General features: G+C 39.4%; 1 protein-coding gene across 2 annotated transcripts; it reads left to right on the top strand.

The window, feature by feature from the left end:
* Positions 1-2442: 2442 nt before the first annotated feature.
* On the top strand, positions 2443-14469 carry gtf2h1 (general transcription factor IIH, polypeptide 1). Of its 2 annotated transcripts, none has more exons than XM_086298899.1 (15): positions 2443-2629; positions 3029-3197; positions 3290-3482; positions 7175-7340; positions 7439-7532; positions 8555-8704; positions 8787-8866; positions 8957-9090; positions 9171-9258; positions 9341-9429; positions 10686-10803; positions 12260-12350; positions 12831-12946; positions 14152-14244; positions 14331-14469. In XM_086298899.1, the coding sequence occupies exons 2-15, from the start codon at positions 3044-3046 to the stop codon at positions 14415-14417; spliced, it is 1653 nt and encodes a 550-aa protein (XP_086155025.1). In that variant the 5' UTR covers positions 2443-2629; positions 3029-3043; the 3' UTR covers positions 14418-14469. The 2 variants fall into 2 exon arrangements, with proteins under 2 accessions (XP_086155025.1, XP_086155026.1); XM_086298900.1 differs by having other exon boundaries at positions 3012-3197.
* The last annotated feature ends 2454 nt before the right edge of the window (positions 14470-16923 follow it).

Below are 16923 nucleotides of genomic sequence, written 5' to 3'. Positions count from 1 at the left end.
TATTTGAAAATATACCATCATCACTGCATTTCGTTGCCCTGTACCTGTGCATGTGCAATGACAATAAAGTTGAATTCTATTCTATTCTATTCTATTAATATTACATGTATTGAATTTGGATTATTTGATGTGATGCTACTTGAAACAGCTATTGGGTGCAAAACCTTTCAACTCTAAAATATCTTTCTGCAATTGTCATTTGTAATAAACCCAAACATATAAGCCAATTTGTTGGCAAAGAGTCAAATGCACTTGCAGCACAGATTTTGAGTAGCTAGAATAAAAACCTCATCCAGAATTCACATTAGATTCAGATTAACTCTGACAGAGGGTAGACAGGGTGGCGTGGGTGGAGACAAGTGTTAAGGCTTGATTGGTGACAGAAGGATTGCAGCACGATTGAAAGGGAAGGGTTTCAAAGCTGTAGTGAGACTTGCTATGATGTATGGTTTGGAGATGGTGGCACTATAAAACAAAGAAAAATTGGAATTGCTATATATGCAACTGGGTATAGGTAATACATATGAAAATGTGATGTTAATAACCTATAAAGCAATAAGGAGGGTAAAGCTATTAGTGAAGCAGCTGAGATTATTTGGCCAAAGCAAACTTTGTTTAAAAATTTGAAACAGCCAGGAAAGTAAGAGCATGGAATCTATTTTTATAATATTATGAGCATTAAGAAAATTAGAAAGAGGTATTAAAAGGTTGTTTTTATTCGGGGTTTTTTTTCTAAAATACTAACACTTTTAGACTCTATATAACACAAATGTCATGGCAGCAACTCACTGTATGTAGATGTATGACCAAGATGACCTGCTGAATGTCATTACTCAACAGAATTCCAGAATGAGGAAGAAAGTTGATTTAAGTCACTTTGAACATGGCATGGATGGCAACCAGACTGGTCTCAGTATTTCAGAAACTGGTGATCTACTGGGATTTTCCCGCCATCTTTACAGTTTACAGAGGATGGTGCCACAGTGAGTGGTAATAGTGAGAAGGACTCATCCAGGCTCATCCAGGCTGGAAAAACTGATCAGGAAGGCTGGCTCTGTGGTCGGCATGAATCTGGACACTATGGTGACAGTGGCAGAGAAAAGGACACTAAAAAACTGCTGGACATTATGGACAATGCTGGGCATCCTCTGCACACGGCCATAAACAACCAGAGGAGTCTGTTCAGTGACAGGTTGCTTCTCCCAAAGACAAGAACCAACAGACTTAAAAACTCCTTTGTCCCACACGCCATCAAACTGTTTAATTCCTCTCTGGAGGGGAAAGGGAGGGGAAGCAGGAGGACAAAGGAGGGGGGAACAACTAAGCTGTAGTGCCTTTTCACTGTCCAATACTTTTTGTTAATAACCAACGGCGCAATAGACTTCAATACTTGAAATGTGCAATTCCCTTGTATTCTTATTCCTATTTATTCTATTTATCCCTTTTGTATACTCTTTATTTATATATGTCTCTGTATTTATATATGTGTATATATGGTATTCTGCTCACATTCTGTAACTTCTGTTGGTGCTGTGCTATTTGGAAACCGAATTTCCCAGAGGAACCCACACGAGGGATTAATAAAGTTCTATCTTATCTTAAATCTTATCTTATCTTATCTTATCTTTTATCTTATTGTCTTGTAAAGTCAGAAAAGACTAGCCAGACTACTTCCAACTGATAGGAATGTACCATTAACTCAAATAACCGCACACTGCAACCAAGGTATTCAGAAGAGGATCTCTGAATGCACAAGATATCAAACTTTGAACGCAATGAGCTACAGCAGGACCACAATGAGTACCACTCAGAAACTCAGCTACAATTCATGCAGACTGACTAAAACTAGACAACAGAGGAATGGAAAAACATTGCCTGGTTTGATGAGCCTTGATTTCTGCTGGAACACTCAGATGTTAGGGTCAGAAACAGAAACTGACAGTTCAGGCTGCAGGTGCTATGATGGTGCGTATATTTTCTTGTTAAACTCTGGGCCTGTACCTAATGAGCATCATTTAATTGCCACAGTCTCCCCGAGTATTGCTGTTGACCACGTTCATCTCTTTATAACCACAGTGTACCCATCTTCAAAAAATATTGTTTCCAGCAAGATACGTGTGCCCCAAATCTCAAAACATCTCAAACTGGTTTCGTGAACATGACAATTAGTTCACTGTATTCAATGGCCTCACCAGATCTCAGGTCAATAGAGCACCTTTCGGAAGTGGATGAACAAATCTGCAGCAAGTGTGCGATGCTGTCAGATCAATATTGACTAAAATCTCAAATGAATGTTTTAATCGTGTTTAATATCCTCCTTAACAGCATCGTAATTACTGGTAACATATCTGTTAATTTGGTTAAAATGCACGTTAAATAGAAATCGTACCTTTCACTTCTGGCTTTGGTGGAACGATGGTCTTCTTCGCCTCATCCCACCGGAACCTTTATAGTGTAACACACCGCTCGGCAGTCATGTCGGCGCTGAAGTCGAGTCGCTCGTTGCCAGAGTCGTGAAAAAATCGCCAGTGTAACTCATTCTGCAGTTTTTATACTGAAGAATAAAGCGTGTCAAGATTATGTATTGAGGGGAAGCAAGGCGTTCGTTGCAGTATTGATTTATTTTGAGGTAAAGTAAGTTTTCTCCCGACTTCACCCTGAAGCTTTTTTCTTCTTCACTGTTAGCTAACGTTAGGCAGCTTAGCTGAGTAGATATAATAAAACAGTCAACACCACGTCGACTTTGCATATGTTTAAGTGCCATTAAGGTTATATAGGAGAGACTTCCTAAGAAGTAGAACTTACAGTTATGGCACTACAGTGGAGGGAGTTTAAATTATTATTGCTTGCAGCTTATTTGAGGTTCTTGAATAAACTGAGAAATAAACTGTTCGCTTTTATTTGAGCTACAGTTATTATTTTTTCATCCCACTAACCCATATTTGTTGCTATTCTCCATTTTATAGTGCGTGATTACATTAATGCGTAGTTACTACTATAATCAGCAGCAGTTTATCTGTTTTCTCAGTTAGTTGCTTGAGCCATGACATCGCTATCAGAGGAGGTTCTGTTGGTGGTGAAAAAGGTCCGCCAGAAGAAGCAGGATGGCACTCTCTATCTGATGGCTGAACGTATAGCCTGGGGTCCAGAAGGCAAAGACCGCTTCACAGTCAGCCACTTGTATGCAGATATCCGCTGTGAGTACTAGATGCCGTTAAACTACAAATCGAGGCACAGAAATGCTCATCTCTACAAAAATTGCTCAAGCTGCTGTTTCTGCTCTGTACAGGTCAGAAGATCAGCCCTGATGGGAAAGCCAAAGTCCAGCTCCAGCTCGTCCTTCACACTGGCGAGAGCACCACATTCCACTTTGCCAACGAGAGCACTGCACTCAAAGACCGAGAGGCTGCCAAGGAACTGCTGCAGCAGCTGCTGCCTAAGTTCAAGAAGAAAGCCAACAAGGAGCTGGAGGAGAAAAACAGGTACATTTTTAACGTAAATACATGTATCAAGGGTAATGTTTTAGCAGAAGTAATCACAGTCTGTACTAGCCTGCCTGCAGTAATATGTGGTGGTCGTGTTTGTAATTCAATTTTTGGATGTTTAAATGGGGGCCTTCATTTTCAAATTGTGTGAACTGGGGTGTAGATTCCCAGCTGCATTTGTTTTTTCTGAGAAGTTGGATCTCAGAGCTTTCAAACCTGAATGGACCGCAGTCCCCCAGTAGAAGTGGAAAAACCTGGTTTTGTTTGTTATCTGGAAACGTAGTCATTCAGCCATGACTAGCAATACCTGAAATGCAGTGCAATGCCTGCTGCTGCTGCTGCTGCATATTCACAAATAGAGCCTGATCAGTTCTCTGAGTCAAAATACATAACAGTGGTAGTACAGATTCTTTTAAACTTTTACTTCTGTTTATCGGATTGGTGTGGCTTTCCACATCTTTGAGTTCTCTATAAACTCCTATTGAGTTCTCAGAGTCCATCTGTGTGCATGCTTGAAAGTTGTTAATATTTATTTAGTATCATGATAATCCTTTTGGCTCTGCCACAGGATTTCCCATTTTACAAATATTCTGCAAATAAAGTACAAATTACAAATGCTTGTCCTGCAGACCTGTGTGGAAATATACTCATTATTATTTATATACACATTTGTATATAAAGAATGACATCAGTTCCAGGGCTCTAGAGTGCGACCAATTTGGTAGCAAATGCAACCAAATATTTCAGTGGTGCAACTAAAAAAAAAAAATTTGGTCGCACTGTTCGCGTAACAAAAAAAAAAAAAATCTCTGCAACTCTCTGTGTGGCCAACAACAGACACACATTATGCCCCTATCGTGGACTAAAGCAATCAGAAATAGTCAGGGGCGGGACGTCACTGATTGGCAGTTGAAAGTGCAGTTGGAAGAGGGAGGTGAGTAGCTTGAATAAAGCGATATCGATTCATTAAATCCTGAATTGACTTTTAAATATAACTGTGTTTTGCCAGAAACGACAGATTCTCAGATTAAAGCTCACAAAACTATTTCAACAACCACCAAACAGCAAATGAGAGCAGGTACACGGATTCCACACAAAGACGTAACACAGACCCGACGCATCAGAATCAGCTTTGTCTTTCTCGGCTTTCTCACCCGACAGCCCGCAGACGGACACGCTGTCGGAGCTCAGCGATTCTGATGCGTCGGGTCCGCGCTGTGTTTACGTCTTTTTGCGCTGATTCTGAGCTGCAGGTTTTGTCTCTCTCCAACTAAAATTCAGCGAGCCAGCAGCAAAGGAAGCAGCAAACTGCGCTTCACATTTGATCAATGTCATCATGAATTCCCTCTGACTTTTGCTGTTTTGCTTCCACCACGATAAAAATCACACTTCATGCACAGCTCTCTATCTCTCTCTCTCTCTCTCTCTCTCTCTCTCTCTCTCTCTCTGTACTTCAAGAACAGTTTCTCAAATCTCTGTTTTCTGCATTATTCATTCGCTTATTACCCACCAGTCTACCGTTGTTTACAGTGCTGTCGGCCACTGTCTTTTTCTTTTCTTTTTCTTTTTTCCACTTAAATGAAAAAATTATATTTTTAAGGTTATCTGCTATAAAAAGCCAGGCCAGAAAAATCTCCTTCAAGTTTTTCTGTGTTTTATTCTCAGTTACTTTCACACAAAGGCATCTGCTGTGATGTTCAAAATTCTGATGAAGTCTCACATGTATCAATACTGATAAATGATCAGAATTGTAATATTTCTGACTGTCTGGGGCTAAATTGAATCAAATCAGGACTTTGAGAACCTGAATCAAATGAATTATAGAAATCAGTGATGATACCCAGCCCTAGTGAGCAGCCTAGGCCCGACAGAAGTGGATGTAGCTGTGGGTAATGAGAAAAGATGAAAAGAACTATTGATAACTTTTTTGTTAAGTTAAGGCCTGATCCATCTGAAATTCATAGCCAGTGCTCTGACACGGTGCCATCAATATTTGAATGCTGAAAAAGCACAGTGTATCCAGAAAACACATTATATGCTGCAATAAATGCACTGCCCAAGTGTCCCCTCTCCCCACTGCCTTTCAGCAGCATGCAACAGCAAACAGGTCGTCAGAGGAGGCCGAGATGATGATTAAGTTTAACATTTTCTACAATATTGACAAAGCACTTTAAGTACAAGATTGTTAGTTAATAATTTAGAAATGAATATTGTCTGTATGGACTGCAATTCCCCCCCAAAAAAGTGCACATGTAAAACTGCGGTGTTAAGCGATGCGGTTGAAAAATTTGAGTTAGGCACACCGGTGCGCTCATGGCAAGAAGTTAGTCTAGAGCCCTGAGTTCAGTTTAATTCGATTTTTTTTTTATTTGTTTGTTTACATTGTCTTATATTTGACTTACATTTGACTTTAGTAATAAGAGACATTACGTCTGAGATGCATTTTTAGTGGAGTTGGAATTTATAAATATGTATAAATAAAGGCTGGTAAAAACAAGAGAGGGGAAACATAATGATAATCTCATTATTTACCTGCTCTTTTCAATAATAAAAATATAATCAGCTGGCAGATTTCACATGAGTGGCCAGTTACATTTGCACTGTGGGCATGCATGAACTAATGTAAACAGGAAGCAGAGGGCAATTTTGTGGAAAAATACTATGGGGAGTCAATGATGAAGTGAAACTGTTACTCAAAGAACAAACTGAGTATAAAGTGGTCATGGTAGTAGACAACAGAATAGGAGTTGCCACAAAAGGAAAATGCATCTAGGAGCATTATCCATACACACACATTTAAGCTGATTAGGAAGCTGTTATGTTTCTGTTTAAATTTTGTGGCTGATGAGATTAAACCAGTAAACAAATGAGGGTGCCAGCATCAGCATTTCCAAAAGTGTCTTTTCTGCCCATCTAGACTAAAACACAGACCCACAATTTTCAACCAAAGCTGGACCAGCAGCATTTCTAGGTTAAAGGATCCTAAAATGCTGCAGGAGTAGTGTAACCGTGGCTCCGGGGGTTGGGAATCGCATCTGTAACCGGAAGGTCGCCGGTTCGATCCCTGGGCTCTCTGTCCTGGTCGTTGTGTCCTTGGGCAAGACACTTTACCCTACTTGCCTACTGGTGTTGGCCAGAGGGGCCGATGGCGCGATAGAAGCCTCGCTTCTGTCAGTCTGCCCCAGGGCAGCTGTGGCTACAACTGTAGCTTGCCTCCACCGGTGTATGAATGTGAGAGTGAATGAATAGTGGCATTGTAAAGCGCTTTGGGTGCCTTGAAAAGCGCTATATAAATCCAATCCATTATTATTATTATTATTATTATTATTATTATTATTATTATTATTATTAAATGGTGTGTGGGAATATTGTGATTAAAAACACTTCATTCTACATGGGTGTGTCTGATCTTACAAGATATGGCTAAAATTAATAAAATAAATACAATTAACAAAAACTCTAAAACCAAATTGACTTTGTAGTCCAATAAAAGTTAACAAAATGAATGTCTGCATAATAGTACACAGATCTGGCACTTCTTGAGTCAAAGATCGAATTGTCAATTTGTATCTATCTTAGTTAATAAGCTGACTGAGAAACAGTAAAGCAAATAAAGATGCTCCCAGCTCCTTTACATTTTTATGTGTCAACACACTTTTACTCTTTTATTTTTGTACTTTCTCCTGCAGGATGCTTCAAGAAGATCCGGTGCTTTTCCAGCTATATAAAGACCTTGTGGTGAGCCAAGTGATCAGTGCTGAGGAATTCTGGGCCAACCGGTCAGGAGGCATTAACAACACAGACCCCTCACCGTATAACAACAAACAGGAAGTTGGTATATCTGGAGCCTTTTTGGTGAGTCCATGAAGTCTGATATAATTATGTCACATTTTCTAATCTGAAGCTCTTACCTACAGCTAAAGTTTAACAGACCTAACTTTTATGCTCCACAGGCAGACATTAGACCTCAAACTGATGGTTGCAATGGCTTGAGATATAACCTGACAGCTGACATTATTGAATCCATCTTCAGAACATATCCTGCAGGTAAAGAATTATGTTATCTCCAACTCTTAAGCCCTTAAAAATCCCAGGAAGTGGTTATTACAAGCTCAGGTTTTTATTTCAGTCAAAGCCTGCAACAATGATTTTTAGGGCTGTTCGATATTACAATATTTATCAGATGACGATATGAAAACGTCTATCGTTTTATATTACGCTGTTCTTTGTTTCATGGTGTCGCAAAATAAAAAGTTTACGGCAATATTTTTTTCATGGTTTTGATGGTCACTGGCTATATTAATAAGTTCTCTCTTACTCTAATATTTAAAATAACTACACTACGGATGGACAAGCGACTGTTTTTACGCGTTGTCGTTAGCAAAAATGACAGTAAACTCAGCGTGTGGCTCCGCCGTCCGCTTGTTTATTTTCCACATAAACCTTTCACAATAAAGCTGAAGATCCTGTTGTGATTTTTCATAATAAACTGAAATGATGACAAACAGAAAGACCAGTCAAAACAAATCAAGGACCTTATTTCTAAACGAGGGGCTACCTCTGAAGCATGGACATTGTTATGAAAAGTCTGACATGGACTGTACTATGCAAATTATGCAGGAAACCGGTCCCCACCTCAGACTCAAACACGGCAAACGTCTTTTACCACCTACTTAAGAGTCACATAAAAGAATATGGAGAGAGTGCTCAAGATAAACCATGCGTCGGTCAAAACACTCGACTCCAGGTACACGACGCCCAGCTGGAAATACTTCACGCAATTCGTGTTACTCGAGATTCAAAGAATTTACAGAAAATGTAAAAGTTTTTGTGATGTATATCGTTGTTGGGACGATAAATGTCTTGTATCGGGATATGAGATTAATGATTTTAATAACTGGCATGAAATCAATCAGAAAGGAAGCAAAACTACAATTTTCTCACTGAAGCAAAGTCAGTGAGAAAACTGCATAGAGGCTTCGATGTTTTTCCTCAGTCTATTAAATGTGCAGCTGGTGTCCCTCATGACATTTAGAAATTAATTTTTTGACTTTGCATTTTACTTGCAGTGAAGCAGAAGTATAGCGAAAATGTGCCTCATAACCTGACAGAAAAGGAGTTCTGGACCCGCTTTTTCCAGTCCCATTATTTTCACAGAGACCGCATCAACACAGGGACACAGGATATCTTCTCAGAGTGTGCAAAGCAGGATGAGAAGGGTAGGCAATCTGACTCCTTTCTAGGACTGCCACCACACGTAAGAAGCCATTAATGTAAAGTTTTAACATTCAATCCATGCAGGGTTAAAGACTCTCGTGACTCAAGGAGTAAAGAATCCTTTGGTTGACCTCCAGTCGTTGGAGGATAAAACATTAGATGAGGTGAGATGATTAGCCATCCTCAGTCATTTGTGATAACTCTTTAATCGTTTACCTTCCTTTACATATCAAAACCTGTTTTTTGTGACACAGGGTTATGGAATTTGCACAACACAGCCCTCAACTTCCAATGCAAACAAGTCGGTGAAGGACAGCAGCAACTCTGCCATTATAAAGCGGTTCAACCATCACAGTGCCATGGTCCTGGCAGCAGGCTCAAGGAGAGGGTAAAGAAGTCACACTTAAACCTGAGTGCAAGCTTTTCAGCGTCTTTTATCATTTTCCTGAAAATCTCCTGTTTTTGAAGGGAGTTGGCGTCTGACCAAGCCAGTGAGACGAGCAGTACAGATGGAAACTCGAGGGATTCTGACTTCTTTCAACCTCCTGTTAAGAAGGTACAATGGCTTTGCTTTTTTTACAGTATTGCTCTCTGTGTAGCAGCTTCACTGACTCTGTTCTGTGGACAAACTTTCTTAGGTTAAACTACAGGAAGCCATAGAATTTGAGGATCTGCAAAGGGAAAACAGACCAAAAACAGTCCCATTAAACCTGAAGAAGTCTGACAGGTACCACATGTCCACTTATTTTCATATATTATTAAATTCTTTCTGGGTGACTCCATGTTTTTTTAATCTAATAATATCATCAGTTAACAAGTGTAAAGTGATTCTAAATTATCGTTAGTTAATAAATGTAAAACATACACAACTTATGGGCTGCCTGTAGCTCAGGAGATAGAGCAGCTCATCTGCCAATCGGAAGGCTGGTGGTTTGATCTCTTGCTACTGAAGTCTGCATGCCAAGATACTAAAACACCATACGAAGAGCCAAGATGGAGTTAGTTTGGGCAAGATACGAACCCCAAGTTGCTCTCAAGTTGTGTGTGAATGTTAGATAGAAAGCACGTAGAAAAAGCAATAAATTAAAGAATAAAGTGAATGGGTGAGTGAGGCAGGTTGAATAAAGTGCTTTGAGTCCTCAGGTAAAGTAGAAAAGTGCTATATGAGAACCAGTCCATTTACCGTTTAGTTTATTGTTTTGTTTTTACCTAAAATTTAAAAACATCTAGGTTAACATACAAACAGCTGATGTAATTTAGCTGTCTTTATTTTCCAAGAATTTTGCAGTTTATGAAATTGTTCAGTAAGCTGTGTTTGTGTTTTGAAATGTAGTTTATTGAGAGATTTTTGCAGATGAGGAAGTTGACAGAACAAAGACGGAAGTTTTGGAAAGTCCGGTGGTTTTTGATTGCATCATTGCCTGGCTGTATCTTTTGACTAAACAATTATTAGCTCAGTAGTTCTTACCTGCAACTTCTTCTGTATATTGTTTACATGAGTTAAATAAATTGAACACAAACTCTTCACATCAGAAGCCAAAAAAGATCACATCCACATATAATGCTAGTTTATTCTCCCAACAGAAATTATATCTATTAATCTTAGTTTCATGCCATGTTTTTCCCTGCACTGGCACAGGCTCACAGAAGCACTGCATTAGGTGCTGATTAGCTGTCAGGTTTAGAAAAGTTTGTATAGCCGGGATAGTTTGTAGAACTCTACAGACAAAAATCAGCCAAGCAAAATTTGAGAAGAGGGTTTGTTGTTGCTGATCCTTACTTCTTTTGTACAAAGTTCTCACTTGCAGTGTTTCATAATAGATGTGATGTAATACAAGGTCAAATGTTTTTGCTACAGCTTACTGTTGCTATAGCACAAGGGGCTGCTCTTCTATTTTGCAGCACTGATTCATGTTTTAGGCTAACAAAACTGCCTCGTTTTTAGTCAGACTATCCAATGTGTCTCACTTCTCTTTTTATAAGGTATGCTCATGGACCTGTGCCACTTCAATCCCAGCAGTATACAACTAGCCAAGATATCATCAACTCTGTCAACTACATCCGTCATGAGATGGCTAGTTACAAACCCAGCCTCACTCAGGTTAGAGCTCAGACTTTGTGTTTCTGTTACTTTAGCATTTGGCTAAAGATGATGTCATCAGATCTTAACCTGCATTCACATACTCATTCAGACTACAATTAGATGCATGCGTGCTATTGATGAGCCTCTGTTGTGATTCAACTGATCTTTGGAGTCATTTGTGCACAGCTGTGAAGTTTAGCAACTAATTTTCAGGTAAAGTTCAGGAGAACATGTGTTAGGGAGGTGCCCAACAAAGAGTCTGATATCCCTGTGATGTTGTTGTTCTTTCAGCTTAGAATTCAGTGTCGCTCCAGGCACATGTTTAGGATGTAAGCCTCCAGTACTTTGTGTCAGAAAGTCAAGGCAGAAAGGCTTTTAAACACATAGTTAATGTTGTAAACAAGTCCATTTAAATGGAACTATAAGCCAGGAAGTTGAGTGCTTAAACCCATCACAAAGCAGCCCTGTCATTTACTAGGAAAACCTTGGCAGACATCCATTTTTTATGACTCTTCCCTCAGAGATGGGACATTTCACATACTGAAGCTTATATTCAGTGTTGCCCCTGTCAGCGGATTGGGAGACATTTCATTGTCCCAGACTGCAATAAGTAGATGATGTTGATATTTTCACTTTCAAATGGTGATTATCAGAGCTTTCTTATATATTGTAAACTTTGTAATGTATTGCAATATTTAATTAGTTCAGTCTGCTACTGTTATTGTCTTGGAGCAACTGTAATCCACATCATTTCCTTATTAGGGATTATTGAAGTATTCTGATTCTGATTAACAGATGAGACAATTTTGGAATTAATTTATTCTTTGGTAGAAAAAAAAAGATTTAGATTATCGTACTTGAGTATTTAAATTGTTAGAAATAATCTAATAATTCAGGTAGTGACCGAAAGAGCGAGATCGGGAAAACATAGGTGGAAATTGGCTTCCTCCGAAGGGTGGCTGGCCTCTACCTTAGAGATAGGGTGAGAAGTTTGGCCATTCGGGAGGGGCTCAGAGTAGAGCCGCTGCTGCTCCACATCGAAAGGAGCCAGTTAAGGTGGTTCGGGCATCTGACAAAGATGCCTCCTGGGCCCCTCCTGGGCAAGGTTTTCCGGGCATGTCCCACCGGGAGTAGGCCCCGGGGCAGACCCAGGACACGCTGGAGAGATTATATCTCTCGGCTGGCCTGGAACGCCTTGGTGTTCCCCCGGATAAGCTGGAGGAGGTGGCTGGGGAGAGGGAGGTCTGGGCTTCTCCGCTTGGGCTACTGCCCCTGCGACCCGGCCCCGGATAAGCGGAAGAAAATGGATGGATGAATAATCAAACCTCTCAGAGCTAAAAAAAAAAATTCAATTTCAGATCCTCTACATTTAATTTTACTGTTGATATCACTGTAATTACTTAATCTGCTTACTGTTACAGCTTTATCAAATTATGAGCATGACAGATTTTAACTACAGTCACGCTTTTTGTAGGTGTTGTCCAGCACAGCAGCTACTTCTGCCATTGCAGCTCTTTCTCCAGGTGGCGTCCTCATGCAGGGAGGTGCACAGCAAGCCATAAATCGTAAGTGTGTACTACAGATTTGGTAAAAGCATTGTTGCTGACTGTTGGCAAGCTATAAACGATTGAGCAATATGATGAATGTCAGCTGAGATGTGGGCTGATCAAGTAGAGTTGTCACCCGGGGCGAGCGGTGTGGACAACTTGTGAACAAGGCAACGTAGGATTTTCCAATTCATATCATAGGTGCATTTAATAAAAATCTTGGACAGTTTAAATCTCAATGACCTCAACGTCACAGGTAGAAGTTTCTGGAAATCTTGTTAATGCGATAACTCAAAAAGGAAGCCACCTAGGATTTTGATATTCATATGTTAGGTGTATCTGCTAGGAGGCTGAGGGGGTAGCACTGGCAGCTGCCAGTATTTTTCTATCCTTAAATGTGTTTAATTTCCACCACGAAAACGATCGGTTGTCTTGTATTGAAACATATTTTACCTAACAGCTTTGAGAATAATTAAGGTTTGTCTTTTTTCCTTCCAGAAATGGTACCGACCGAGGTTCAGGGAGAGTTGAAGCATCTTTATGTAGCTGCTGGAGAGCTATTGAGACACTTCTGGTCCTGTTTTCCTGTAAATACACTGTTTTTGGAGGAGAAGGTGACTGACATTCATTTTGTTTCCATTATCCCTGTGACCCATATATTTGACTACACAAGAAAATCATCTTTGTATTTAATGTATATTTCTGCCTCCATGTAGTTTTGGGAGCAATTAATTAATTAGCATTGTACAATTCTAACAAAAGCGAAAGTTTATATTTGGTATGACCACCTTTATTCTTCAACGCAGCCTGAACTCTCTTAGGCAAGCTTTTATGTAATTTCTCTAAGTAGCCCTTTAGAAATATTTCTTCTGGCTTCTTGAAGGATATTGTGTTTGGGATCATTATCATGCTGTAAAATAAAGCAGATGTTTTCCGAACAGTATTGCAAAAATACTAAAATATGTTATCTTTGCCATTTTTCATAGAGTGAACTAAAGAATGAGGAGAAATTGTGTGGTTTTTGCATGTGGGGGGGTGTCAGGCTGCTAGTAACAAAATGTGAAAAATTACAAAAAAATTGGCTCTTTTTTTATGCCTGCTGATTTCGTAGGTCAGTAATATGTCTGTGTAGGTTCTCAGTCATCCAGGTCATGGTACTCTATGGAGCTTGGAAAGAAAGTGGCTGGATTTCTTTAAGTTTTCATTTTCACAAAATGAAAAGTCTGCTCGCTTTCTGTCTAAGCTTCTTAGACCGAAAGGTCAGCAAAATATATCAAAATGAGGGGTGGCTCAAGACTTTCTTGAGTTTTGAAATTAAAGTGGAAGAGAAAGGCTTTTGTCTTTAAGTTTTTTGACACATCTTAGTAGCAGCTTTCCTAATTGCACTGTTATTTCAGGTTAAAAAGACCTGTGTAAATGAATTTGACTCTTAACTGAAATTATCACTAATACATTAAAACTGAAGCTATAAAATCCCATGTAAAATCTTGGTAAAATAAATAAAAAAGACAACTGTTTTTAACAGTTTGCTGACTTGGCCCTTTTTCTCACTTTGACAATATTGTGACATCTGTGACTCATCCCACCAGCGTAACTAATCCCAGCATTTAAGAAATGTCCTGCAAACTCATAGGTAAACTAAGTAAAACAATAACTATACTTAACTAGCTATTTGCTATGAAAACTAGTAGACATGCTTGCCACCGTAAAGCTGAAACTTATGTGAATTAGTTGACTTCTATCCATGTCTGCACACCATTAACTTAGTCTTTGTTTGTTTTTTAAATTTATGTGTTTCATGTTTTATTTTTTCTTGCAGGTGATTAAAATGAAGTCGAACCTCGAGAGATTTCAAATGACTAAGCTTCATCCTTTCAAGGAAAAAATTCAGCGTCAGTATTTGAGTACAAATGTAAGTTTTTGAGCCATCGACAGTGTTGCACAGACTTTCTTTCACCTCGTAGATGTAGCGCTAAAGTCTCTTTGGTGTTCCCACAGCTCACAGGGCACTTGGAGGAAATGCTGCAGACTGCCTATAGCAAGTTCCAGGTCTGGCAAACTCGTCGGATGATGAGGAAAACCTGAGCTCTGACAGTTTTTCAAAGAGAAGCCAAGAAAGACAGTAAAGTGGTCGGACAAATGACTTGTGAAGGTCCTCCGAATTGCTGTGAGCAGACCACAGACTAAAGCCTAATGGAACACAGTTCACAAGGGCTTAATGAGGAGGATATAGAGGGATGCTGCTACAACCCCAAATGTTCAACAAAGACTAACTGCATTTCAGTCACAGAAAACTGTAATTAGTTTCTTTCTCTTTTCTTTGTCTTTTCCTGGTGTTTGAGAGATTGGTGCCTGTAATGGTTAAAACAGGACTTTTAAAAGGGTTAACATGACCAAAATGCAGATGGAAATGAATAAAACTACAAAAACGGCTCTCAGGACAACAGTGTGAGATGCAAGTGGAGGACTGCCAATGTGTTTCATCAGTGCACAGAACAGAACGAAATGTGCATTGATGTGCAAGACACCCTTCTGAACTCTGGATAGATTTGTTGGAACAGTTGTCCGGAAAATCTTAATCAAGAGGGGACGTGAATATAGCAATACTGTAAAGACATTTCACACACGAGTGCATTAGTACGTGTGGCTCAAATCACACTGTCACTGATTTGTAACGTCTGCACTGAAGACAGAAATGTAACTCTGAAATAAAGTGAGGCATAAAGGTTTTGTTCATCATACTGCTTGTGTAGGCTTAGTTATTTCATTTAAATCCCCACACTGCAGCTTGTTTTGCTTTGTTTTTTTTTCCAATAATGTGATGAGTTGTTTCATCTTTACCTCAGAGGGATTATTTGCTGCAGTATCCAGAGTATATGTGTAGCCTTTCTAAATGCGCAACTGATTTGGGTAATAAATGCAGACGCTTTCAATTTCAGTTGATCTGTAACTCGGAGGAAGCCCACGCGCTGCTTTCAGGAAGTGCCCTCATCAGCTGAGTGAGTGAGACTGTCACGGGTCTGCTGACCGACTTTCTCCAGCACAGCGGAGCAAAGACGCAATAAATCTGGGATGTAAGAAAGCCTTGTAAGTGTGGTGTTACAGCCGGGAGAGTTGCTCGGTATATCTGGTGAGTTTAATATATGAAGCTGGAGGTGAATGGACATGACAGCGTTTAAGCTAGCATTCTTGCTAAGTTGTTATTGAAAATAAAGTGGGAGGAGCGGGCTGGTTAGATTTGTGTTAACTGTAATAAACGGTGACAGTGAAATGTTTGAAATAAGTGTTACACTTTTAAATATTTCCCCGTGGTTCCGGTGTGTTTTGACGCAAATTTTAGCTTCAGTGATTTTTGGACCGGTGTTTCAAATTAACTGGTGTTAGATTAACTCGTGACGGTGGGCGCTGCTTTTCAGGACCCATTGCCCACTAACGAGGAAGTAAACACTGCGAATATTTTAATCTTTAAGTGGATATTATTGTGTGTCTGTGCGCGTTGTCACGTTTCGCATTGTTTTGGGCCAAAAGAGAAAACGCTTTCGATTTTAAATTATGATCGCGACATGCGTGAATCCTCTGCAGCAACTGCAATGAACAAACATAGGTGACGAGACTACTGCCTGTTCATAATACTGAAATGGTTAATAAACGCGCTATCTTTGTTCCTGTTTTTCCTGTATATTGTTACTGCTCTGGTGACATTTGAGGTTTGTCAGTCCCACAGTTGGATACAGCTACACCAACATGAACTGGGTTTTAGTCTACCCATGCGACAGTCTACAACCAGAGAAATTTTTGACGCATCAGAATCTGACTCGATTCTGACGTATTTCAGACGGAGAATGTCTGTTTCATGCCCAGAGTGTTTTGGTACTTGCATCTTACAAAAAACTATGGAATAAATAAAATGTCATCACTATTTATTTTTGGTTTACTATAATCGGGCTTATTTTTGCCTATTTATTTTATTCACAAGATAAAAGCAAGTTTATTTTAACATACAATAAAGGTGTGGAAAAATAATTACTTTTTTATGGTATATATTTATTTATTTAATAGCACTGATGTGTTTTAAAGTTGGTATAGATGGTGAATTAGGTCGGAGATGGAAAAAAAATTGTATTTCCCTGTGTAAATGTGGAAAGTTCTGATCTCGGAGGTTGTGAATATAGAAAAATTTGGACACTACGTGAGTACTTGGTACATGGATTACTTTTTATATTCTGCTTCATACAGTGAACCAAGTGCAAATGTAGGGTTTTGTCTCATTGCTTCAGTAATGGCATTCACCAGTTTAGCAGTTTGTGCCTTCTCTTTGAAAATTTTTATAAAACAGAATTATGGGGGAAAAAACTGGGCATATAATGTAGTTACAAGCACGTTAATATGAAAGGGGTGGTGTTGGCAGCGTGTGAACGGTAACAAAGATGGTTTCACTGGCAAAGGAAGATGGAGCTATAATATTACATAAATATGAGCTTAAACACTTAATGCAGGCGGAAAGCAGCACAGCTGCTGCACAGTGTCAGTAAGTGAGAGGGACAGTATAGCATTTGTTCAGTAAGACTGGAGCAGTGCTATTAATAAAGTT

Source organism: Aulonocara sp. 'chitande type north' Nkhata Bay, linkage group LG7, assembly GCF_057382095.1.
Source record: "Aulonocara sp. 'chitande type north' Nkhata Bay isolate Kocher_YH1m ecotype deep benthic linkage group LG7, A_spYH_male_GT1.1, whole genome shotgun sequence".
Classification (NCBI taxonomy): domain Eukaryota; kingdom Metazoa; phylum Chordata; class Actinopteri; order Cichliformes; family Cichlidae; genus Aulonocara; species Aulonocara sp. 'chitande type north' Nkhata Bay.
The sequence above is the reverse complement of the archived record's forward strand: the minus strand, read 5'-3'. Positions and strand labels throughout refer to the sequence as shown.

Coding starts and splice junctions, on each gene's coding strand:
- gtf2h1 (XM_086298899.1), top strand. CDS start 3,044: ATGACATCGCTATCAGAGGAGGTTCTGTTGGTGGTGAAAAAGGTCCGC. Junction 8,867..8,956: donor AGGATAAAACATTAGATGAG/GTGAGATGATTA, acceptor TTTGTGACACAG/GGTTATGGAATTTGCACAAC. Junction 14,245..14,330: donor GTCAGTATTTGAGTACAAAT/GTAAGTTTTTGA, acceptor GTGTTCCCACAG/CTCACAGGGCACTTGGAGGA.